General features: G+C 45.3%; 1 protein-coding gene across 17 annotated transcripts in view; it reads right to left on the reverse strand.

Moving 5' to 3' along the window:
* The window catches only part of TLR8 (toll like receptor 8), a 74,451-nt gene that overhangs the window by 17,386 nt on the left and 31,162 nt on the right, over positions 1-25,903 (reverse strand). For 2 of the 17 annotated variants that reach the window (XM_064482565.1, XM_010993656.3), the window contains 3 exons: positions 20,331-20,546; positions 12,795-12,861; positions 3,153-8,792 (listed from right to left, as the gene is read on the reverse strand). In XM_064482565.1, the coding sequence (XP_064338635.1) occupies positions 5,694-8,792; positions 12,795-12,861; positions 20,331-20,401 (3,237 nt within the window). In that variant the 5' untranslated portion in view covers positions 20,402-20,546 and the 3' untranslated portion in view covers positions 3,153-5,693. Of the gene's footprint in view, positions 1-3,152; positions 8,793-12,230; positions 12,292-12,794; positions 12,862-15,238; positions 16,250-16,275; positions 17,063-17,893; positions 18,562-20,330; positions 20,547-25,903 lie in introns of those variants that run through there. The other 15 variants (XR_010379256.1, XR_010379252.1, XR_010379253.1 and 12 more) reach the window with 13 other exon arrangements.

Raw genomic sequence — 25,903 nt, forward strand, 5'->3', positions numbered from 1 at the left:
GGCAAAGCCTGATCAGCTCCAAGAAAACAGCAGACGACCAAAGCGAGCTGGTAGAGAGGACTTTCAGAGTGCAGAGTGGAAATGCCAGGAGCTTCAGACGTGGTGGGGCCATGCTAGAAAAGCCACCGAAGGAAAAGGGCAACAAAGAGAAATAAGACTGTCAGTAGCTCCGCAGAACTGTGCAACCATCACTATAATGAATTCTAGAACATACGCCTCACTCCAACAAGAAGTCCTGTGCCCATTAGCAGCCACTTCCCACCTTCCCGCAATCCCCCTTCCCTAGTCCCACGGAGCCACTTACCTCGCTTCTATCTCTATGGATTTGCCTGTTCTGGACATTTCGTATAAATGGCGCCATACAACACGTGCTCTCTTGTGTCCGGTTTCTTCCACTGAGCACAATGTTTCCAAGGTGCATCCATGTTGTAGTGTGTGTCAGTGCTTCATCCGTTTTTAAGGCTGAATAATTTTCCATCGTGTGGCTATATTCCATCTTATTTAGCCCTTGATTAGTTGATGGATTTGGGCCATTTGTGAACCCACCTTAGGACTCAACACCTATGAGTTGTTCAAAAAGCATTTGTCCATGAAGTACAAATTGTGAATTAAAGAGGAAGACGGATGAGCTAACGTTTGAGATATCCCCAGCCTAATCATTTTATATTCTCGCCAAAGATGGTGATAGGGGAGGACGGAGCCTTGAACACGACACAAGACAAGAGGTTTGGAATGTGTGAGACCGATTTTTTTCTCAACAGAAGGGGCCTGAGGATCTAATTATAGCTAAAGTGCTCATGACCTGACTCTTGGCTCCTTTAGCACATGGCAATGAGCGCTGTGTGGATGGTTTCAGGTACCTGGGAGAGCTTCCAGAGAGTCCTTCACATACACACACGTTGACTGCTGGAACACAGCTGTTCCTGCCCACAGCCCTCTCTTCCTTCCTCTCTATCACCCTGAGGAAACATGCTCCCCTGAGGCCCGGTCTTGGAGAGGGGAGGGGAGGACCAGTCACCATTGGTCCAATGACTCCCCATGCGTGCACTCTGATGCAGCGACAACTGGTACAGACAGTAGGCGCTCACTCCGTGCTCACTCCATGGCCAGCGGAGAGTGTCTGAGCAGGAGCAGGCTACGTCAGGAAGAGTGGCCATTTCCCCTGAGAGAGTGTCCACCTGGCAGGACAGGCTCTGGGGGCGCGGAGGAGCACCTGTCTGGGGCTGACTCCCCAGGGCGCTGATAAAACGCCATTGTGATAGACTGTCGTCTCATGAAAAGACTCTGCTAACTTACGTGTCCTTTCTTCTAACTTACGTGCCCCTTGCTGAGAACGGCAGGGAACGCTTGGTTCGGCTGGTAGTTCCAATCTCGAGGTAGATTTCAGAGCAAAGAAACCCTAGCATTTCGCTGAGAGGACGTTAGATTCTCACAGCATCAAGGAGGCCTGTGACTTCAGCTTTATGGAACCAGGTCCTGCAACCAGGCTTTTTCCGGGCCAGAGATCGTAAGGTAGAAAGCAAACTCACGTGGAAGCAATGAAGCGGATCTCTGTCCTGGGCCCCCTGTCCACTCTTTGCTTTGTCGGGCCTCTCCCCTCCTGCCACCATGTAACACTCCCTGTCCCCATCATTACTCAGCTGATGAATCACATCAAGTCGAGTAAAGCTCATCTTAACCAAGGCATCCCCACGGGGTTTCTCACGCTTCATTCCACGGATCGCCATCTGTCAATAACAGTGTATGAAACCTTGTGTTGTGTAGTTTGAATCAGAAAAGCACGATATATGCTAAATATGCTTTCCTAACCCTCGCAGACCTCACACTGCCAGGACGGCTCGAGACTTCTCCATCATACCTGTGCTCACAGCGTATTTTGGGTGGCCAGCCACATCCATGCCGATTGATCACTTCTAATTCCTCAACGAGGACCCACAAGACAGACTCGGAGCACAGGCTCACGAGGGAAATGACAACCATCAGTTCTACTTTGACTCTGTAACCCTTCAACTCTTTCTGCCAAGGCTGAAGATATGTATATGTGAACACGAAGATGTTAAGTATTTTAGATTTTTTTTATTATTTTAAAAATTATTTTTATTATATAATTATTTTTAATGATTTGTAACACCAAAAGATTGGAAGCAATCAAAATGTTCAGCAATAAAGGACAGGGAAAATGCCTATGGCACATTCACGTGAGTCACTATCATGCAGTCATTAAAAAGGAAAATACACCCTCTGAGCAATATTAAGTGAAAAGAGCAAAATGTAGAGCATGAATAGAAAGTCTGCTCCTTTACAGTAAAAGCGTAATTAAAGGCTTAGGTATGCAAACTGGAAACTTCTAGAAACTGTGGCAGACTTCTAACTGTCTACCTAGTCCCTTCTCCCTTTCTCCTGTAGCTAGAGATGAAATATACGTATTTCCCAGCATACCTTGCACTCCTGTGGGGTCGAATTGGTCCTCACTGATGGAAAGTGAGCAGATGCGTGCCACTGTTGAGTCTAGGCCTTAAGACACCGGTCTCAGCATCCTTCCTTGTTTTTTCCCCCCGCCTACAGTTGGAGCCCACCTGTAGTAGTGACCCTGCTGGACCATGCAGGTGATGCCAATTCCCTAGGGGACAGCAGAGCAACAAGAGCTCTTGGATGGCCACTGCCTAGCCAACTGAAACTCTTCTCATGGGAACTGTCATGGGTGTCTCCGTCCGTTCAGGCTGCTATCACGGAATACCAGAGACCGGGTGGCTTATAAACAGCAAGCATTTATTTGTCAGAATTCTGGAGACTGGGAAGTCCAAGATCATGGCACAGGCAGATTTGGGGCCTGGTGAGAGCCCACCTCCCAGACAGCCATCTTTTTGCTGTAACATCACATGGTGGAAGGGGCAAGGGAGCGTTCTGGAGCCACTTTTATAAGGGCACTAATCGCATGCATGAGGGGGCTGCTGTCATGCCCGCACCACCTCCTAAAGGCCCCACTTCTTAACGCCATCACCTTGGGGCTTAGGTTTCAACACACGAATTTTGGAAGGACACAGACATTCGGGCCATAGCATATTAGATAAAGAAATACACATCTGCGTTGTGGGACTCTTGCTTCCAGCAACTGAGCCTTTACACTTACAATACAAAAGAATACACGAGAATCTTTTTTAAAACCTTTATTTATTTTTTAATGGACGCATTGGGAATTGAACCCAGGACCTCGTGAGTGCTAAGCACGTGCTCTACTGCTGAGCTATAGCCTCCCCTACACAAGAATCTTAAACAGTGATTGTTTCTAGGAAGCAAAGTTGTGTTGGGAAGGAGACTTAAATTTCATCGTGCATCCGTTCGTAAAACTTGAATTTTTAAAAACATATGCGAGTATCAGCGCATATTCACTTAAAAAATAACAGAAAACCGAACAATGCTGACCTTCTTTTCAACAGATTAGATGCCTGATTTTCCCGTAACTGTACCTCTGATGAGAAATGAGTGAGTTTCAGGAATAAATGTTTTCATCAACCAGTGACTTCACTACCTTCACTTGATGAAGATATTTGCTTGGGAGAAGGTAAAATTGTGTCTTTCATTAACTTGTGATTCTGTCAAAAGGACACTGCCAACGTGTGTGAGCTTAACAGAGATCTGTAATTACTTGTTACTGAAAAGGGTCCATTTGTATTTTACCAAAACAAGCAGAGAACATAGGAGCGAGCTTCTACTAGGTAACAAGTTAATGTGGCACCAACAGGGACGAGCTGTAACTGTCCCCACCCCCCACCACCATTCTTTTTAGAGTGTCCCTTCCTGGAATGATCCTGCTTTTAAATACTCGCCTTCATGCCTCAACAAACGCAAGCATAAATATCTTTCTAGAAACATCATGGGCACAAAACAGGGTTCGATGTGGCAAAGCTAAAACTGTCCTTGACAAACTTGTGCTGATTTCCACTTTGTCCACGTTAACAAACACTGACACACCATTTGTTCAGTTGCTTAGAAACTCATATTTATTTTCTTTAACTGACATATAGTCAGTTTACAATGTGTCAGTTTCTGGTGTACAGCATCATGTTTCAGTTAGACATAGACACAGACCTAGACGCTCGTTTTCATACTCTTTTTTCATGATAGGTACTACAAGATATTGACTAGAGTTCCTGGTGCTATAGACTAGAAACGTGTTGTTTAAGAAACTCATATTTAAAAATAACTTATTCTGCAAGATTAACTAAGAGACTGTACTTAAGGAAGGATGGTGCCTCAGAGAGTTTTCTTCTCTTCATTCCGAAGGGACGTTACTTACTTATGATTGAATAATTTCCCATTACTTTCAGGTAAATTTCATAAGGTGTCCCTTCAAGATCCACACCTATACTGGAGAGAAGACACTATGGACAGTTGCAGAGGAATGAAAGGGACAGGAGAGGTGGGAGGGAATGCCGATGTTGTTTCCCTTGGGAGAATTGCAGAAGCCAACAGGTAGGCATTTCTGCCTTTATGTCTTCTGAGTAGGAATTAAAGGTAGAATTAATTTCTCTGTTCATAATTATCTTAATGTACAAACTTCATGAAAACTCTTCCCCCTTTGATTTCTACCAAAGGTTTTTTTCCTAAGTATCCTCTAAAAACCCAATGTAGACGGTAATTTCTTTTATATTACAGATCTGTTTCCCTACTATGTATTCATTATATGCTCATAATGTGAACTGAAGCCCCTTAATCATTAATTTCAAGATTTACAGCAATGGCAATTGACAGATACTCCAAATGCTTCTAATTTAGCTGCATACTTTTAAAAAAATCAGTTAAGAAGTAAAAACAAAATCTTTCATTACTACTCGTCTTAGCCTTTAAATGGTATCTAAACCTTAGAAGTCAAACATTACAGCTAATATTTATAAAAGTAATTGTAAAAGAAAGACTAATGCAACCACAGCATGATATAACCACGTAGCCATGGATATATGATAAATCTAAACAGCAACTTAACATCAGAATGATAAGTTACAGTCACAAAAGTTCTGAGATATTGAGAAGCAGGTAGACATTGAGTTGGCAGGTAGGTCAACTGCTAAGATGGCCCATGTTGACCCCTCTCCTGGTATTCATAATCCATGACCAAGACGGCAGGCCGAGTGAGGCCATCACAATTGCCCATTCTGGTCACAGACTACTTTCCCAGGACTGAGGTGATCACTCCCACGGAGTTGGCAGGGCTTGTGATTTACTTCTAACAAGCAGAACGTGGCCAAACAGATGGGCTACCACTCCTCTGATTAGATTACAGAAGATGGCGACTTCCATCACATTAAGCATCTCTCTCTTGCTGGCTTTGATGAAGCAAGCTGCCATGGGGAGGGGTCCGTGGGACCGGGAACCGAGAGCCGTCTTTGGAAGAAGTGAATCCTGAAAACCACCACACGAATGTGAACCTGGAAGTGGATGCTAACCCTCGGAGATGTCTGTGGCCCTGGCCGACACGGAGATTACAGCCTTTGAGAGGCTCTGAGCAGAGGACCCAGCTGTAAGCCACGCCTGGATTCCTGATCCACAGAGACGCTGAGATGCCAAATTGTGTCATTATAAGCCACTAAGTTTGGGGTGGGGGGTGATAATTTGTTACACAGCAAGTGATAGGTGAGACAGAACGGCAATTGCTGTGCATTTTCCTTATGTCACTGAACCACGGCTTAACATAGTTAGTACTGCTTAATGGAATTGACGTACAAATTGTTATACCGGGAATCATTTTCAGTTAAGACGACATTTTTCAGACTTTGCCAAAACAAGCCTTCCGCCTTGGGGTTGTCAGGCCATTGGAGGATGGAGCTCTTGCAGATCCTCTGTCTCAGCCTCAGGTACTGAGAATGCTGCAGCACTGGCTCCAGCAGAATAAATACGATCACATCCATGTTCTCATCCATTAGCCTCTGCAAGGCCAAGTAGAATGCCGTTTTAAAGTTCCAGTTTTTGGCATATTTTTTGGTCAAAACAAATATTGTTTTCTTGCTTTGGTTGATGCTCTGCATGAGGTTGTCGATGATGGCTAGTCCCGGATCCCAATCCCTCTCCTCTAAGCAGAGGAGCACATTTTTGTCTTCGCTCTCTTCCAGGTGGAAGCGCAGCTCATTGATTACCCAGTCCGTGACAGAGGCATCTTTGGTGTCATAAGAAACATAAGCATCATAGAAAGTCTGGGATGTGGAAAGAGACCTGTAGCCTTTCACCTTAGCTAAGCACACATGATAGATAAACCAAGCGTCCCAGTGAAACCAGTGGTGAGCCAGGGAAACCACCATAACCATGATGGTGGCAAAGAAGGTGAAGAAACATAATATCGCTGCAATGGCATCTGAAACACAAGTTGTGAGCTCCAGACTCACAATACTCTTCCCTTGTTGATCCCCAGGACTGGCGCAAATGACATCTGTCAACCTGGGAATTGTGACGTTCAGATTTCCATCTATCCATTCTCGAAAATCTCCAATGTCACAGGTACAGTCAAAAGGGTTTCTCTCTAGTTCCAAAATGGCTAAGTTGGTGGCGGTCTTAGTTAGAAGCGTAGATTTGTTGATCATCTTTAGCTGGTTGGAACTTAAATCGAGGTGTATCAGACTGCTGGCTTCGGAAAGAAAGCCTGGGGGCAGGTGGGAAATCTTGTTTCTTCTCAGTATCAGTGTCTGAAGAGAAGATGTGAATTTAGAGAGGCTATCAGTTAAAAAAAAGAGCTCATTTCCACTTAAGTCAAGCAAGCGGAGATTAGGAAATTGTTGGAGTAATGACCAGTTAAAGAAATTTAATATATTATCGTGTATATATAGTTCGGTGAGACTTTGGGGCAAGTTAAGGAGTGCTTCGTACGGTATATGCTGAAGGTTGTTAAAGGATAAATCCAGCCGCGTCAGATTGCTGAGATATTTAAAGATTTGCCAGTACCTGACATCTTCCGCATTCCACAGAAGGTCAAGGCGGTTCCCACTGAAAACTAATTCTTCCAGGGACGCGCTTCTCAGGTATGGCTCAGTTAAAGTAAAAATGCTGTTGTAGCTCAAGTTTAAAACTTTCAGCTGAGTTAAATTTTGAATAAATCCTAGCCGGTGTGTTACTCCTGCTATTCGAAAATAGTGTGCATTGTAGCTGAGATCTAGAACTTCTAACAAGGGCAGTTCACCGAGAGCTGCATCGTCATCAAAGTCTAGTCTATTTCTTGTCAAATCCAAATACTTGATACCTGGCAAATGTGAAAATTCCATTCCGTGTAACACTTGACCGTTGCCATTTGAAGAGAGATTTAAGCAGGCGATGTCCTTAAAAGCTTCAAATTGGTTTGCCCCAATAAAGAAAATACTATTCAAGCTTAAATCTAAGGCTTTGCCGTAAGATGAACATTGTGGTTTTATTAAAGGATGGGTGTTATGATAAAAATTCGAATGGGGGTCAAACTTAAAATCTGCTGAGCGTGGCTTCAGGATATGGCTTTGAAAAGAGGAGCCATTTGTATCATTGACCAGGGGCGATATTCTGTTCTCGGACAAGTAAATGATTGTCAGGTTGGGGAAGTTTTGGAAAACGGTAAAATCAATTTGCTTAATAAAGTTAATGCCCAAGTTGATAGTCTTCAAGTTTGAGAGGTTCCTCAGGGGCCGGAAATCCTCTTTTCTAAGTTCCTGGAACACATAACCTCTTAAGTGCAACATCTGGAGAGATCTAAGATTAGAGAAGTTTTCGGAAATATTAATGTATTTGGGATATCTTTTCTGTATATAGTTATAAGATAAGTCAAGGATTTCTAAGGAGGGCAGTTTCATAAAAAATTCCCCAGAGGCTATTTCGTCCATTAAATAGTTGAATTCGAGATGCAGCACCTTCAGATGACGCATGTTGTCAAACCAGGATGCAGAAACCTTCCGGAGGGAGGTGCTGGAGAGGTTTAGGTAGCGAAGTTGGGTCAGGTTTTGAAAAGCGAGAGGATGGATCTGGATCGAAGCACCTCCTTCACAGGGTATGCAGGGAAATGGCGCGTTAAAACATCTTGGGCAGTTTCCGCTTAAATCTAGGACTCTTAAATCGCCCAGTCCCTTGAAGTCCTCCTCACTGATGTTTCTAATCTTGGTGTTGCTAAGATAGAGTTCCCTTAGGGAGTACGGCAGTTTGGGTGGCACATGGAAAAGGGGATTGAAAGAGAGTGACAACACCTTCAACTGTGTCAGCTTTTCAAATGTTCCGTCTTCTATGGCAAAAGTTTCATTGCAAGCAAAATAGCAGTTCCAGCTCAAATAGAGACGTTCCAAATTCCTTAGTCCAGAAGTATTCCTTTTAGTTAACACAATTATTTTGTTTTGAATCAGACTAAGTTCTCTCAAAGATCCTGGCAAACCAGCAGGTATTTCGTATAACTGGTTGTCTTCCAGCAGTAACTCCCTGAGTTTCTGTAGGTTGAGAAACGCCCCGTCTGTGATAGTCATCCCATTGTTTATATTGGGATTCACATTCTGGGGCCATAGCCTGGCGTTGTGGTTTAGATTTATCTTAGTCAGATTTTGCAGCCCTTGAAATGATTCGTTTGTTATGTGTCGGATGAAATTACCGGACAGGTCGAGTTCTGTCACATATTTGCCCACCGTTTGGGGCACTTCCTGTAGTCGACGATTGTCGCACTCGGCAATCACAGAGCCATTTTGGATTTTCTCATCGCAAGGATAGCTTCTAGAATAGTTTGCTTCAGTGAAGAACTCACAGGGATCAGAGATAAGCAGGAAAAGGCAGGTCAGAAGCAGAAAGTGAAGGGTCATGTTTTCCTAAGGAAAATCAAAGCGGAGTCAACAACATTAGAGTAGCAATATTTGCTGGCCATTTCATGATGAAATTCACAGGGCTTCATCATACTTTGTGAGTTTTGAAATGTGAGTTCTTTTAACAGTGAAATGCACTGCATTAAATTAGATTCAGAGCTATTTTATTTTATTTTATTTTATTTTACTGTGTTTAGCCCATGATGCTAAAAGAAGTAAAAGACGAAGCTATCTGGGATGTGATGATGAGAAAACCTGGAAAGCTCGCAGAAGCGCTAATCAAGATGCCCCACACAACATAGCGGGCCTGATGCTGGACGACGGCTATGGTTTATGCTTGATCTATAGCACAGCAAGCTGTATATCTGTAGCTTCAACCTATCAGCTTAAGTCTTGATGACACCTTGGCCAGTCCCAAGGAGAGTTCTGATCCACCTCCTATTATGCTCTCGTCCAAGATCGCTGAGCCAGAGTCATCGCCATGACTTATCTCCACAACCATTTCTTTTATTGGTATTTCCCACAATTTTTCTATACCTCTATGATGGTATGTATCAAGTCCTCTTACGTCTGAGCGTGACAGGCAAGTGGACACTTTCTGTTGCTAGTAATAGCAAAGTGTCACGTCTTGTGCCAAACATAAACATTTTCTCACCCACGTTACTGTTCCCAGCAACACAGTGAGCTAGGTGCTATTATTATCCATATTTTGTAAGGGAAGAAACCAACTCAGAGACTTAACTGACTTTCAGGAGGATAATAATACACTGTAGAGGTGAGACTTGAGTCAATCTGATTCCCAAGTTGTTTTTAACCACTAACCATCATGCTATACAATTTCATTTTGAAATTTTCATGCCAGAACAGTTCCTCAAATGGAGATGGCGCTCAAAAATTTGTTGTGAGACGGCTATGACTTAACGTGTCCCTTATCATATAAACATTGCCATTAAGAGCCGTTCTTTTGTTTTTGTCTAGTTCTCTACAGAAGAGATGACATTTTATATTTTTATGCATCCTTTGTAACACTTAGTAGGATGTTTCTAATACTTGATAGGGGGCTAAATACATTACTTTTGGTAATTATAAAATGCAACAAACAGATTAATGTGATTGGTATGATCAAGAGTTATGGTCAAAAGAACTCTCAAAATCTTATTTCACTGGGTAGAGACAAACCTTTACTAAACTGTATTTTTCACTAAAGCCCAGCTCATGTCCTTATTGCTAGTTAAACTAAGTATGTACTTTCTTTTGAAACTGTTCTAAAATTTAGGCGTAGTGAATTAACAGTCACTGCCATATACTTACTACATTATAAAATATTTTTCTGTGGATGTTGAGCATTCTGAGGATCAACAATTATTTTTTGCTCTTAATCTCTTTTTTTTTGCACTTTTTAATTTTTATTTTTTTTTTTACTTGAAGTAGAGTCAATTTACAACGTTGGGTTAGTTTCTGGTGTACAGCATAGTGATTCAGTTATTACCCATTCATAACAGCCAAGGAGAAACCAGCTCCTTATGAGATGAGAAAGTGGAAGAGAACACCCAGGCATTTTCAGTTACTTGTAATATTTCCAAAGACAGCCCTATCAGGGTGCTGCTGCTCAATGTTTCACTTTTTTTTTTGTAAATCATGCTTTTTTTCATTGAAGTATAGTTGATTTACAATGTTTCAGGTGGACAGCAAAGTGATTCAGTTATATATATATAAATTTTTTTCTTTTTCAGATTCTTTTCCATTATAACTTACTACAAGATATTGAATATAGTTCCCTGTGCTCTACAGGAGGACCTTTGACGTTCAGCCTTTACTAAAAGAAAGCCCTACTTTGCCTGGTGTGGTATGCAGCATTTTAAGATGATCCCTGTGAACGTTGCCACCTGGTAGTACTCCTGTAATTATGTCACATTATGTGACAAAAGGGAGGTTATCTAGATGTGCCTAATCTAGTCATATATGCCTTTAAAAGCAGAGAGCTTTCTCTGGCAAATAGCAGAAGGAAGAGTCAGAGATTGGAAGCAGAAGAATTTGATGCAGCATTGCAGACTTGAAGATGGAGGGGGCGGGCCCCTGACAAGGAATGTAAGCGGCCTTTAGAAGCTGAGTGGCTCCCTGTGACCATCAGCAAGGAAATGGGGGCCCTGATCCTACAATCACCAAGAACTAAAATTGACAGATAGCCTGAATAAACTTGAAAATGGATCCTTCGCCAGAGCCTCAAGAGAAGAGTCCAGCTTGGCCAACACCTTGATTCTAGCCTAATGAGACCTAGAGCAGGGAACCCAGGCAAGCCTACCCACATCCTAGCTCACAGCAATTTAAGCTACTAAAGAGGTATTGTTTGAAGCCTTTATACTGGGGGGTTATTTGTCACGTAGCAACAGAAAACTAAAACATCTCGAAAATGTGTGTTCAAAGATGATTCATGACTTGAAAATACGCAGCTTTTGCAGAGGCCTCCCCAGGTCTCCAAGTTCAACATCTCCACTGGGAGACACAGGAGCACCAAGGGGTAATGACGGTCGGGGATGCGAGGACCTTTGGCAGGTGACCCAGGCCATGTTATGTTTGCTCGGCACCTAAGCAGATCTAAGCCTATGTGACTTCCAAGTGTGAACGTTGCTAGATTCGGAAGCCACTTCCTGACTCTTCCTCGGCCTTTCCTTCATCACATGCGCAGCTTATCAGTTGGCTCACCATCTAGTGGGTTAAACAGACACGACTGAAACGCAACATTACAAGATTTCAATGGTGACACCAAGAAGTATGTGATGCTAGGAAAGCCTAAAAAGAGGAGGATGTGTCCTCCTTAGCCTCAGGTTAAGGCCTCAACGTCTCATTTCAAATGTAACTCTCATACAGCACTAAGCAACTGGGGAGAAAAGCCTCTAGGGGGCGCCAGAGACCAGAAGAGGAGTCTTCATATTCACTCCTTTTTTCAGGATGAATATGGCCTCCCAGAGACTCCGAGGCAACTGAAAATAAAGACGGGGCCATGGAAATGAGCAGAATATTCCAGAAAGGATTTCTGAGCAAAGACCTTGAGATTCACAACTCCACTCTCCTGAAAGAGTCCTGAGGTAAGGACATGAGTGGGCAAGTTCCAGACACCCTCAATTTGAAGAGAAGTACATGGATGGGAAGAGTGGGAGTGAGCAGGCAGCTAGCAAAGATGGCGAAGAGAAAACCCTGATTGCTCAAGCCTCTCCATCCCCCGAGGCCTCACAGAGGCGAGATGGACTGCGAAGGCTCCTCATCCAGAGAGGGAACCCTCGCTCACATCATCCATGGGCTCTGAGGAGAGAGCAGAGCCCAAGGCCCTGGCCAGCGAGAGCTGCATCTCCCCGGCCAGGTTCTTCCTCCGGGCCACACCCATGCCTCTCGCTACCAAAAGTCTTGGCTCCCAAAGGACATCAAAGGAAACCAAAGAGAATCTACCTGATTAAGGCATAACCAATGAATAAAAACCATCCAGGCTGGCAGAAGAAAAATGGCAACTCTGCAAATAAAATAGAGAAATGGCAAGTATTCAAAAGAAAAATAAAGAGAGAAAAGGCAACTCTGTAAATAAAACAGGAAAAAAAAAGGCAATTATGCAAATAAGATAGAAAGTAAAACTATGCAAATAAAACAGGGAGAGAGAGAGAGAAACAGACCTCTGTTGTTTGAGGCTGACAGCTGAAGGCATTCAGTAAAGCAACAGGAAAGGGCTAGGATCCTACAAGGTGGAAAAGGGCATAAAAGGAGACCACAGCCAACAAGGAATGTGTATAAAGTTGAGGAAGATGACGAGCGGGTGGGTGAGTGGTCGGTGGTGCACAGCAGAGCAGAGAAGGCTAAAGCCAATCAGAGCAAGGTCAATTCATAGCACAGGAGCCCAGAAAGACTCGGGAGCTGCAGGCAGCAGTCAAAGCAGTGGCGTGCCAGGTAGGGCTGCCCAAGGATGGGGTGAAAGTCTGCATGAGAAGTTAGACCCTTCCTGATCCCCGCCCTGAGACTTACTACCTTGAAAGGTTGAATCCAGAGCCTTGGGTTCGGGAGTCCAGGCACAAGTGAAGGCAGGGGTGAACTGTCAAAAATCAAACAGGAAGGTTAAAGCACAGTGTGAATATGGAGCATGGAACCCCATCCTTTTCCCTCCTCCAGCTCTGGGAACCCTGACATCCACCTGGTTTATGAACATCCCATACCAGCACCCCAGGCAGGAGATTGGAGCATCTCACTGGGAACAATGTTCATAGCAGCACTATTTATAGTAGCCAAGACATGGAAACGACCTAAATGTCCATCGACAGATGACTGGATAAAGAAGTGGTGGCATATTTACACAATGGAATACTACTCGGTCATAAAAAAAAGAATAATATAATGCCATTTGCAGCAACATGGATGGACCTGGAGATCGTCATTCTAAGTGAAGTGAGCCAGAAAGAGAAAGAAGGATACTACATGATAGCACTTATATGTGGAATCTAAAAAAAATTAAAAAGATACAAATGAACTTATTTATAAAACAGAAATAGACTCACAGACATAGAAAACAAACTCATGGTTACTTGGGAGAAAGGGGGTGGGAAGGGATAAATTGGGAGCTTGAGATTTGCAGATACTAACTACTATATATAAAACAGATAAACAGCAAGTTTACACTGTACAGCACAGGGAACTCTATTCAACAAGGACTGCCAGCCACTACCAGAAGCTGGGAGAGGGGTATGGGACAGATTTTCCCTCCTGGCCTCCAAGGAGGAACCAGACCTGTTGATAACACCTTGATTTCAGACTTCTGGCCCCCAGAATTGTGACAGGATACACTTCTGTTGTTCTGAGTCACCAAAGTTGTGGTCCTCTGTGACGACAGCCACAGGAGACAGAGAGTAAGAGCAGAGGGCAGGGAAACAAGAGTTGACCGGTGGAACTCACTGCCGACACAAGTTTGAGCTGCCAGAAAAAGCCCTGATGAGGACGACTGGGTCTGCATGGTCTCAGCCTTTCACTGGGGGTTGCCTTGGAACACCCAGAAAAAAAATCAAGACCGATTTCTGTAAAGAAAGCATATGAATCACACACAAAAAAGAAATTTGCCTAACTTCCCCCTCCCTGCTGATTATAGCATTGCTAGCTGTTGAGGAAGTCATTTTGCAGCTGTTTTCCTATTTTCCACCGCCAATCAGTTCTTTGATTGGGTCCACGCCATGTGAAGAGCCAGCTGTCTCCTCTGGGCTCCAAGGGAACCAGAGAGCACATCGAAAGCAGCCTCTCAGTCCTCACCCGAATCTTCCTTCTCAACTTGGACCCCAATGGACACCAAAAACACAATTTTGAAAGACTAGAGGAGTTTTAAGAACAGTTCAGCAAACCTGCCTTAGTGGAGGACACCCTGGGAGTCAGAGTGAGACCAGGGGCCACCTCCAGAACCCAGCCTGTGGGGTGAAGGCTATAGGTAGGGCAGAGATGGGACGTTCTGGGTACAAAGGCAGTGACCCCACCAGGTGGGGCTCAAATTCTGCAGGTTTTCCCACACAATCTAGGGTGAAGGTGGTCTGCGAGGCACCGAAATAAACAGCCTTTTAGCTTTTCATACCCCTCTCCTAGGCTGTAAGCAGCGATTCTGCAATGGTGCCCCCTCTTTTTCCTCTTGCTGAGATGCGATTTGCCTCAGACCGTCTCCCCAGCTGCACCCCTGTCTCAGGTTGGGCCCTGCTGATGCCCACTGACACTGAAGTGCCAAGAGAACCGATCATAAACCGTGATTAATCCCCCCAACTGAATTACTTAGCTGTTTGGGCATGATGTAGGACTCAACCAGAACTGAACGTTTGCCAAACTGGAAATAGTTCTAATTTTTCATGGGTTCTGATTCATTTGCAGGTGCCTGTGTTGACCAATGATATATTATGACAGTAAATTAATAAAGTAACAGTCGTGCAGATAGGATTTGTCACCTTAGATGAAATTTACAGGTAATACTAGATACTTTATGTTACCTAGTCCACATTTGATGGATTCACTAACAGCTTTGGAAAACAAAAGAAACCACTACCACATTCAATGGGTGCATCAATGAAGAGATGGGGCCTGATTTTATCTACATAAAAATAAGAAAAATTATGCCATTTGAATTTCAGAATATACAGTAGTGAGCATTTGTTGTATGCTTTAGCAATCTTCCTAAAAATCGGTGAGGTGGGTGCTGTCATAAGCCCCCATTTTACAGACATGGAGTTTGAGGCTCAGAGACATTCATTTATCCAAGGCCATTTAGATGGTAGGTGGCAGAGTGGAAACAGCCTAAAGGTACCTGAGTAGTTAACAGATTGGAACCAAGCAGCTGTTCGACAGTGATCTGGTTTCAATCATCAGCAGAAACACCAAAGCCAGACCTGGAATCTGCAGGAACCTTCAGGAATCTCCTGGAACCTTCCAATTCTGGGGTTATGACCTACCTTGTGCCTTTCCACTGATCAGTCTACCACAGAGCACTTCCAGGTTCTCTGCCATTCCATAGAACAACTGGAAAGCCACTCATTCTAGATGCAGGCACCAACTAGACACTCTTTGTAACCATCTGAAAAGTCAACACAGCCTGTACTTGAGAATGCCAATCTAGGATCATAGGTTACACATTTAAATACACTGTGTTTTTATAGCCCTGAATAATTATAAACTGGGGATAATAGTTTAAAAAAATAGCAAATCCCTCAACTCCATTTAATAACTCAGTTGAATGCACCCCAATGTTCATAGCAGCACTATTTACAATAGCCAAGACATGGAAGAAACCTAAGTGTCCATCCATAGATGAATGAATAAAGAAGTTTGGTATACACACACACACATGCGCGCGCGTGCACAATGGAATACTACTCAGCCATAAAAAAGAATAAAATAATGCCATTTGCAGCAACATGGATAGACGTAGAGATTATCATACTAAGTGAAGTAAGTTAGACAGAGAAAGACAAAAATCACATGATATCACTTATATGTGGAATCTTTTAAAATGACACAAATTAACTTATTTACAAAATAGAAACACTCATAGACATTGAAAACAAACCTATGGTTATCAAAGGGGCAAGGGGGGAGGGATAAATTAGGAGTTTAGGATTTGCAGATATTAGGTACTACATATAAAATAGATAAACAACAAGGACCTACTGTACAGCACAGGGAACTATATTCACTAGCTTGTAATAACCTATAATGAAAAAGTCTATACAAATGTATAACTGAATCACTGTGCTGTACACCAGAAACTAACACAACATTGTAAATCAACTATAGTTCAATTAAAAAGTAAACTGATCTGAAAGGACCAAAAAAACCCCCCAAAGCTCAGTTGAACTCAAAAGATATTTCATCGGAATGACATTCCCCTCAGTAGACCCTGGAGGTGGCACCAAGACACACTTAGAAATAATACACAACTCAGTTTCAAAGACTGACCCTGGGTCATACCGTCTTCCCCGGTGAGACATACCCTGATGCTCTGTAAGTCTGGGTTTGCGTGGAACCGCCTTCTCTCCGTAAACTCCCGCGCAGTTTTTAGGCTCATTGCATGAAAGAACAAGAAGCTGACTGAAGGACAATGAACTTCACCAACTGCCCTCTCCCTGGTCCACAGCCTCGGCTGTTCTGATAAGGCATATTTGCAACTTTTATTTTGCTTTCTGGAATCAAACCGAGGGGCTTATTAGCTTATTTACTAATAAGTTTCAGGTCTTCCTGGAGGCCTTGTCACCCCCTAAAAAAGCCTGTGCCCCTTAAGGAGAGGACCAAAGGTGCTGTGTAGACGCTGTGCTAAGGCAGCGGTTCTCAACTTTGGCTGCATGCTGAGACACCTGGGAAGCTGAAAGCTACGAGTGCCCAGGACCACCTGCAGAGAACTGAGTCCATTGGGGTCTGGGCTTCAGCCTGGACATCAAGCTTTTTAAAGCTCGATCTGTGCTTCTAATACGTAATCAAGGCTAAGAACCCCTGCTCTGAGGCCAGGAGGCAGCTAGATCCTTGACTTCCGCCCACCACTAATGAGAGGGAGGCGGGGCATTTTTTCAAGTTTAGTTTGATTCCATTATTTTATTTTCCCTTTCTGATAATAGGATTCTATCGGTTTTCAGCAGTTTACGAATATCAAGTAGAAATTGGATAACTTCAATTGCAATTCTATATATGTCGTTGGCCCTGCTGGCCTAATTCTTTATGGGCCACTGCAGTCATTTTGTAAAGCATCATACAATTTCAGTGCAGGCTTCATTTACTTTCGAGAATTATAATGGGTATTAAATGGATATAAAACACTAATTTCAAGAACTTATACATACGTGAAATAGTTGTTAAAAAAACAACTCCAAGAGCTTTAATAAGCACTGAGTGAGCATGGGAAAAATATACAAAGGTAAACATTGGATGAGTTTCTCTGGAAATCCATCTTTGCAGCTGCTCTTAAATCTCATGGAATTTTCTAGAAAAGATACTTTTTTTTTTAAATGGCAAAGGTTTTTAATCTGACAGTTCCTGACGATTACCAAAACTGACCACCAGCTGTGTCTAAACACTATAGAACATAATTATGGACTTAGTAACGTCTTTACTTAAAAACTCTGACCAAGAAAAGCCGCAACCACTCTTGCACATTAATTTCCTGGGAGCAGATGAAGTTCAGGCTTTGCAGAGACCCAAGCAAGCGACCCGAGTGTGTGAGCCCAGAGAGGTCGTCCTTTTCTGTAAAAGTAGCAAAGGACACATACCTCCCCACCCGCTTCACCTCCAACCCTCTGGCTCTAGAAGAGAATATTATTTCTAGAGTATTCTAGAAGAGAATGTTGACCCGGAATATTGTTCCAGGTCAGTTCCTAACTTGGAATTTGCTTGTTTTCCTCTTCAAAATGACGAGACCACCGCATTCGAGTTTCGAAATTTCCTGCACACCAGGCCCCTTCGCCTCCAGTGAGAGTTGTTTCAATAGTTCACCTTTTGATATTGACTTGCCCTGTGATCATTTTCTTTGTTCAAGCCGTATTTGCCACCAAGCCATATTTCGGGGTCAGAAATCCTCTATTTTGGGGGCAAGCTCTGTTAAAAGAAAAGAAGGGGCTTACCGCTCCTCTGTCGGCCCTTCTAACTGCTCGGCCCGGGCCGTGCAGCGCAGCGGAGCGGCGGCCTGTGCGGCGGGCGCGCGGACAGAAGGAACTAACCCGCTTCCTCAAACCGGCCGCTTTACCACCAGCAGAACCTAGCCTGCGGTTTACAAAGGCTTCTGTAGGAAGAAGGGAACTTGTGATTTCTTCACTGTTGCCAAATCATTTATTGACTATGCTTTAACATTTCAAAACTGAAACTGGGGGGAGAAAAGTCATTTATGAAATGATTTCAATATAACCCGAGCCAGATACATCCGGTGCATTTTTGTAAGTTGGGCTTTATTTGTGTGAATGTGTGGGTGGCTGTAAGGAACCTCAGCTCTGGGAACAGGATGGAGGGAAAGTGAGGGAGAGATGGGGAGATTAGTGCTTTGCCTTAAAAAACTGGAGTCGTTTTTTTTTTTCCAACTGTACTACAAATTTGTACTCAATTTAGGATTGCCCAAACTCATTTTTCTGTATATAATTCACAGATGTGGTTAAATAACATTTGCATCGTTTCATCTTTGATCCATGTGTTTCCAAGACAGCACACGGTGCGGTGGGTGTGGATCTCCCCACCAGGCTGTGGTCACAGAGCAGGCACCCTTCTCCTGGGTGTCCCTGCACCCCAGCCAGCACCGGGCATAAAGTGTAAGCTCAATAAATGTTTGTTGAATGAATGAGTGAGTGCATGGGTGAACGTGAGCACGAGGCAGGAAAACTGAATTTCCTGATTTGGCCTGGTAAGTGATTTGGATTTTAAGCTCTCAGAGGAGGGAGGCCTCAGAAGGTTTAACCAAGCAGGAGTCAGCCAACTCCAGCATGTGGGCCGGATCAGGCCAGGGAGTAGAGAAAGACTTTCACAGATGAAATCTGCCATCCATCTGATGAGAAAGAACACTAACTATAAACTCCAGGTGGGCAAAATGTTCTCATGCCTCCCAAAGAATTCCATCCTTTCCATTATTAGACCTATATTACAGAAGACTGCACCTGATTCTTACTATATTTCAAATTTTATCAAGTAAATAATTGAGCAGTTTCTTTTTCTCTTTATCATAGAAGTATCTTCCTAGAGTCTTCAATTTACCTTTTGGCCTGCAAAGCCTAAAATATTTCCTTTACAGAAAACTTTTGCTGACTCCTGGCCAAAAGAAGAGTCTAGAATGGGATAGAGTGTGCTTCACCTTGCCTTGAACTGGAGGAAACCACATTGGGGACAGGGTGGGTAGGGGGTGACATTTTCTCACTCACACACACACACTTCATTGTTACTACTTTCCCTCAGGCCCTTGGTCCCTCTCTCTCCTACAACCTCTCTATGTGACAACGTGAGGACTTTGGAGACCGTGTCATGAAGGCATGCCTTTCAGAACTCGCAGGCCTGGATGGCCATTCCTAACTGCCCTCTCACCACAGGTGATTCAAGGCCTGATCCACAATCTGGGGAGGGATTCCCAGGACCCCAGAGAACACAGTCTGTGACTTCATGGGCTCACCAAAAACCTTGGTGACAGTCACCTCAAAGACCTCATCTGGCCGCCACCCAATCTCTTGGCTTCCCTTGAAACATTTGCTGAGAAATAAAGTTCAAGAAAGGACGTAAAAGTGACCACCAGTAGTGGACTGAGCGAGGCTCCTTCAGGCTGGAGAGTGGTCAGCCTTTCTAGAAAAGCCAGACACACACGGCCTGGCCTTCGGGCCACAAAATGTTGGCCAGTTACAGAGCAGTCAGTTGGGAGCCCACGGAGCACGGCGCACACTTGCGTTATGCTTGCCAACAGCTTAGTGCCCACGCTAGGCCAACCATGAAAGCGAGCCCCTTATTCAAATCAAATGAGCCATCACTGGGTTTTCCATACAAACAGTAACCGCGAAGGATGAAAATGAAATTGACACCAGGGCAGAACAGTCACCCGAACTAGAAGTTTAGTCCCACGTGGAAAGTGGCCAGAGGATCCAACCCTCTGCCCGAGCCCAGAAACCGGCAGCCAGGGGCCACATCCGCTCTCCTGCCCGGGCCTGCCCGGCCCGGCCCGGCCCGGCCCGGCCCGGCCCTGCCCTGCCCTGCAAGGGCACACAGCTCCACAAAGCTCCTTGCTGGTTCTTTGCCTTGCCATCCACGCTGACTCAGATCTTTATTTCGAAATGGAGACGATCGGTCATTAAGTACCCTGGCCGGGCAAGTCTACCAGGCAGCACAACCACCTGCTGGGGCGAATGAGCATCACCGAGCCTCAGTTTTTTCATCTCTCAAATGGGGATGACAATAACATTATCTTTCTCTTATGGGAGCTTTGAGGATTAAATGATGCTTGTGAAAGCCTTAGGACAGTCCCTAGCACACAGTAAGCGCTCAACAAGTCGCACTAGGGTTATCGTTATCACTCTTACCGCCATGGACTTCACTCACCTCCGGGCCGTGGCCCACGGCAGACAGGGAGGACCACGCCAGGCGCTGGCCGTGACCCTTTCCTCTGGCATCAGTGAGCACCAGCGCGCTCACAGGGCTGCAGATGGCTTCTCCCCATCAGGGCTGTGGCAAAGTCCCGTGTGTGAAAACACGATAGAGCCCTGGACACGGCTCCAGACTTTGGACAAAACCAGGTGCTGAGAATCTGTTGTTTGTCTAAAAAAAAAAAAAAAAACAAACCCATCATGAAATATAGAAAAGGCTAAAGTGGAAGAGGTCTTGTACAAGAAACATTTCTTAGGCAAAGGATTTGGATGAAGACATGCATAAGAGGGTTCCTTGACACGAGGCCAGATCTGATGTGAGCCCATCCTGGTTTTAAATTGAGGCACAGACTTCCAGAGGGGACAGCAAGCTGCCCTTCCCTGGTCAGCACAGATACAGGTGACACGGGCTGCAGGACTCGGAGGCAGGAAGCAGGTATTGGTGATCTCCTGGTCCTCCTGCACTGCTTGCCACAAGTCCACAGCTCCCTCCCTCCTTTCCTGCCTCTCTACCCCACTCTTCCTGAGCCCGCGCCCTGACTCACCCCGACCGCACTGCGCTCATTCCCAACTGCGGCAGTTCTTCTCCATCTGCGCTATTATCTCTCATTCCCAACAAAAGCTTAAAGTGCTAGGCTACGCAACACCTCAGTGCCCATTCGAAAAAGGCACCCTTCTGGATGAAAAAGTCTGCTGAAAGCACTCTTCCTGTGGGCTGATGTAACCCCAAATCGGCACCGAGCTAGGTAAGAGGAGGAAGGGCTGTGATTCCAGGCTCACTCAGCCATATGGCCAACTACTGTTAAGCAGTGCGCAACCTGTGCAACTGTACCTGGTGGCCAAGCTACAGCAAACTAAAGCTCATTTCATCAGGATGAATGGGACCATCTCCTTTCAACAGCATATTCAACTACACAGAAATAGGGACAAGGCGAGGTCCTTGCAGTCCTCTACCAATTCCTTTTTTGAGTCAGATGTAGGTTGCAGAGGAATTACCTGAAAACCTGGTCTTTCCATCAGTTGCAACCCCTTCCTGTGTTTTCTGAAGTCAGTGTCTCCCAAATAATGGGCCAAGACAGGACAGAAACCCATAGCACTCTAGAGCTGGAAGGGCCCCTTATTTCCTGGATGAGGGAACTGAAGCCAAAGGTCAAGAGTGCAATGGTGGTGGAGAGGAGTATTGGAACTCCCACTGTGCCACTTCTGCTCTTGTGTTCTTTCAACTTCTCCCTTCACGAACGCCCTAAGTGAAGAGCCAGACAGGCTCGAGCATTCCATCAGTGTTTTGAGAAGAGGACGAGTGTGGGTTTTCTGGTTCCCATCAGCCCTTTGTTCTGACTCCCCGCCTCTTTTTATTAAAATCTCATCACAATCATCAAGTTTCTGTCTTCAGCGCAGGATTATGTATCCGCTGACATGAATTCTTGCTGCCCCAGGTCCGCCAAAGCAAATTGAGGTGTTGACAGACATCCCTGGACCAAAAGGGGTTAGTCAAGCAGAAAAGCATCCTAAGGCCTTTACCAGTGGGAGCCCCAACTCGAGACACACGCCTCCTCCACCCACCGGGAAGTGGGCTCTGAGGCAGACACTGCTTCAGGGCAGGGCTGGCTCCACACAGCTGGAGAAGGAGGGGCAGCTTCAAGAGCTGTGGTCCAGTTTGAACTGTAGGAAATCTATGAAACAACCCAGAAAACAGTACTAGTTCTCCTTGGAGAAGATGAAACTTAGCCGGCCTGGAGAGGCTGAGATGGTCAGAGAGATGCTAGCGTGGTCTCAGATGAGGGCTTGGCCCGTGGTAAGGTCGGGAGCAGAGGAGACTTGGAACCCCCAGACAAGTTCTGGGGGTCAGGCGTAGAGGAAACCTTGTCCTCACACCCCACCTGCAACCACGACACGAGGCAGTGTCTGGAATTTTCCTCCCCTACCACAGACATAAGAATAGCGTGGAACATTGAGGCAAAAAGGGCCGGAGACCACTGCCCTGGTTCTCTCTTAAGTCCTGGGTATCGTGGAGGGAAATACTTGAGAAAGGAGAGTGAAAGTTGGCCGAGAGACTGGGAGGGTTTCAAGGTCAGGTTGAAGGGACCCGTGGACGTCAGTGTGGACTCATGGACCCCAGTTAAGTGAGTTGGTTCATGAAGCCAGACCATCCTGTGCGACTGTTCCACTGTGCCTGCATCAGATGGAAATGTTTTTTATAGCTTGTAAAGCTTTGAGCATTAACCATCCTGATCAGCGCGTAAAGACCAGGGTGGGAGAGAACGAAGTTAAGATATAAAAGAACTTGATCAAAAAGGGAGCTGTACAAGGGGGAAGGCCAGGCTGAATGAACCATGTGGTACCGGGCTGCAAACAAGAGACACAGGCATGAATCCGTGTTTGGCGTCAATAGACACTGATGGATAAATATAGAAATACTTTTATCGGTAACAGGTACCCCTGAGGTGCTGTAACTAGAATGGTACTTCCCGTCTTGGGGGGTCTTCCTCCTGAAAACCCATAATCCCAGTCTGATCGTGAGGAAAACAACAGAAAAAGTGAGCGGCACTCTACAAATTACCTGACCAGTACTCCTCCAAACTGCCAGGTCATCGGAAACAAAGAAGATCTGAAAACTGTATCATTACTGGTTTATTAATTGTGACAAATATACCATAAGCATGTAAGACGCTAAAAGGGAAACCAGGCGTGGGGTCTACAGGAACTCTCTGTACCATTTATGTGCAACTTGTCTGTAAATCTAAAACAATTCGAAAATTAAGAAGTGGATGCAAATATGAAAAATAAGCGACTACAAACTGAGCAAGGTTAAGATTCTTTATGTGTGTATATGGCAATGTGTGTAAAATAAAATGTGAATGTTCTTGCTTAAACAGAAAGAGGCGAGACAAAGCTTTTTGCAGAGGATCAAAAGCAGAGGGCGTGGACACTCATGTCGTGTTCAGAGAGCAATGAAAACAATGAAGAGGGCCATCTTGGTCCTCGTCGTAGTCCTGGTTACTTGCCCAGGGCCTGGCGGACAGCAGGGGCTCAATAAAACTTCCTTGTTGAACGAAGGTGATGGAAGTAGAGCTATCAAAGGAGCCAGAAGAAGAATGATCCAAGGAAGGGGCAGACCGGGACCAACCAGTCCTGGGATGGGAAGTGGGAAGAGGATGGCTGCTCTAGAATGCAGCTGTCAACACCGTAGTCCCTGCCCACCCCACTACCCACTCCGAAAGTTCTTCAGAGAATGTCCCATGGCCTTCAGGATCAAGTCTAACTTTCTCAGGATCACCAACGAAGACCCTTTCTGATGCACTCTGTCTCCCTTCTCAGGTCTTCAAGAGCCAAGCCCCCCTTCTGAGCCCACACTCCAGCCTTTAAGAGACTCTTGCATTTCCCCTTCCAAGTCCCGCTCGCACACCTCTCTGGGCACAGGCTCGCACTGCCCCCATCTCACCCCTCCACCAAGGCTCAGCCACCTGCCGGGATAACTCCCAGACTTCATCAACTCCGGGATGCGTGTCTGGGCCAGCCCCACCCACGGCTGGGCTGGGGCTTCTGCTCTGTGCTCCCAAAGGGCCAAGCCATCCTCTGCATCCCCCTTCAAGACTCTTTTTATTCCTAAACTGACTAGCCTGTGCCTCGCTCTGGCCGGGGGCTCCCTGAGGGCAGGCACTTGGTCCTTTTTATCCCCACGCACCCAGCTCAGGGGCTGCGGGAGAGGAGAAGCTAAGCTCAGTAAATGTTTCTGGAATAAAGGGAGAGGGGAGAGAAGTAGAGCGAGAGAGAAGGGAGGAGAGTGGGAGGAGAAGAAAGGACGTGTTTCATAGCTGTGGTTGACCCTTAAGCAGAGCTCACTGTGTCAGGGAATTTTCCTTGATTCATTTCTTTACCCCTCTCAGGGGCCCCGTGGTGGATGGACTGTGGTCATTCCAGTTTTCATAGGAAGAAACTGAAGCACCAAGAGGTTGAAGAAGTCACATTCCTCTGGCTCCAGACAACTATCCAGTATTCTTACCATGCAAAGGATCCCGGGGATCTATAAAAATTTCACCCAATATGGCAAAGAGATTATTGGTGACATTCAAGGCAGTAGTTTTGAGTTTGGTGGAATCCAAAACTGAGTTCTAAGGGGCTAAACAGTAGTGGGGCCTGAGAGCAAACATGGTCACCCCTCAGTCACCACCAACCCCAGCACCCCAGAACTTTCCAGAAGGAGCGCACTGATGACCATCATCTCAGCTCTGACTCCACCATCAGCATGGACCCAGGAGCTGGTAAGCAAGTTTCTCTGCCACCTAGATCCATTCTCCCCCGACGTTCCCTGTCAGTAGCCTTGGATCTCCGCCCCGCTCTCTCGCTGGCCTGACTGCCCTCCACTCCTTGAGAACGCCCCGCGCCCTCCCCCACTCTGCTGCCTTCTGCGTGCTTCCTGGACGCGTCTGTGCCTGCCCCACCCCACCCCACCCCACCCCACCCCACCCCAGCTTTGCGAATCACAGGAGCTTGCATTCTGTGATTGGTCGGTGCCTCTGGGCCAAGAGTATTTGGGACGCAGCTGTGGGGACCCTGCCCATCTCAAGCGGCACCCACCTGGCCCGGCCCACCCAGCAGATGTACATTCTCTGTGTTCAGTCCCCCGGCCCCTCCCTGCCTCTTGCGCCATTTCATCTCCACTGGGCCGGGTATCCTCCTAAGACCGTGCCCATTTCACGTTATGCTTTGGTGGTTATTATCAGCTCCACTTTGAAAGGAGGAAGCAGCCTTGCAAAGGTTCAGTAATTTGCCCAAATGAACTGAAAGCTCAGCGGACCTTGTCACTTTCTGCCTCGGATTATATTTTGGTGGGACCATCTTACATCCCTATCAGACTGCAAACCTTCTGAGCCCCAGGGCTGTTGTGTGTGCCCAGCTCAGCCCTGTGCACTTATCAGTTGACAAATGTTGGTGAAAATGTATGGGGGACACAGAGGAGTCTATGGGTAGAATTAAGGGAGGTTTGCTATATGTAAGTCTTTTCCGGTTATATTACGTAGCTCTAAAACATTCACATTCAGGAATGTGTAACGTAGACGTTGACAGCCCTCCAAGTTCCACTCCTCAAACAATGACCGCTGACAGTTTGGTGTACGTTCTTGAAGACTCTTCCTGTGTAGATACTGACATATTATGATTTTTTTTTTTTACAAAAATGGGACCAAATGATACGTACTGCTCTTTACCATTTATTCCACCTAGCACTGCTTTGGATACGTAGATCTGCCTTATTCTTTTTTGTCTCTTTTTTTTTTTAACGGTTATGCTGTATGTACTGTATGGACGCAACATTTTATTTAATGAGCCTCCTATTGATTGACATTTGGGTTTCCCAATTTTTTCTTTATTAAAGTTTAGTTGATTTGCAGTAATGTATTCATTTCAGCTGTTTTATTTACAATAGCCAAGACAGGGGAGCAACCCAAGTGCACATCAACAGATGACTGGCTTAGGAAGATGTGGTACGTATACATACATACACACAGGAATATTATTCAGCCATATAAA

The sequence above is a fragment of the Camelus dromedarius genome, chromosome X (assembly GCF_036321535.1).
Source record: "Camelus dromedarius isolate mCamDro1 chromosome X, mCamDro1.pat, whole genome shotgun sequence".
In the NCBI taxonomy this organism is placed as follows: domain Eukaryota; kingdom Metazoa; phylum Chordata; class Mammalia; order Artiodactyla; family Camelidae; genus Camelus; species Camelus dromedarius.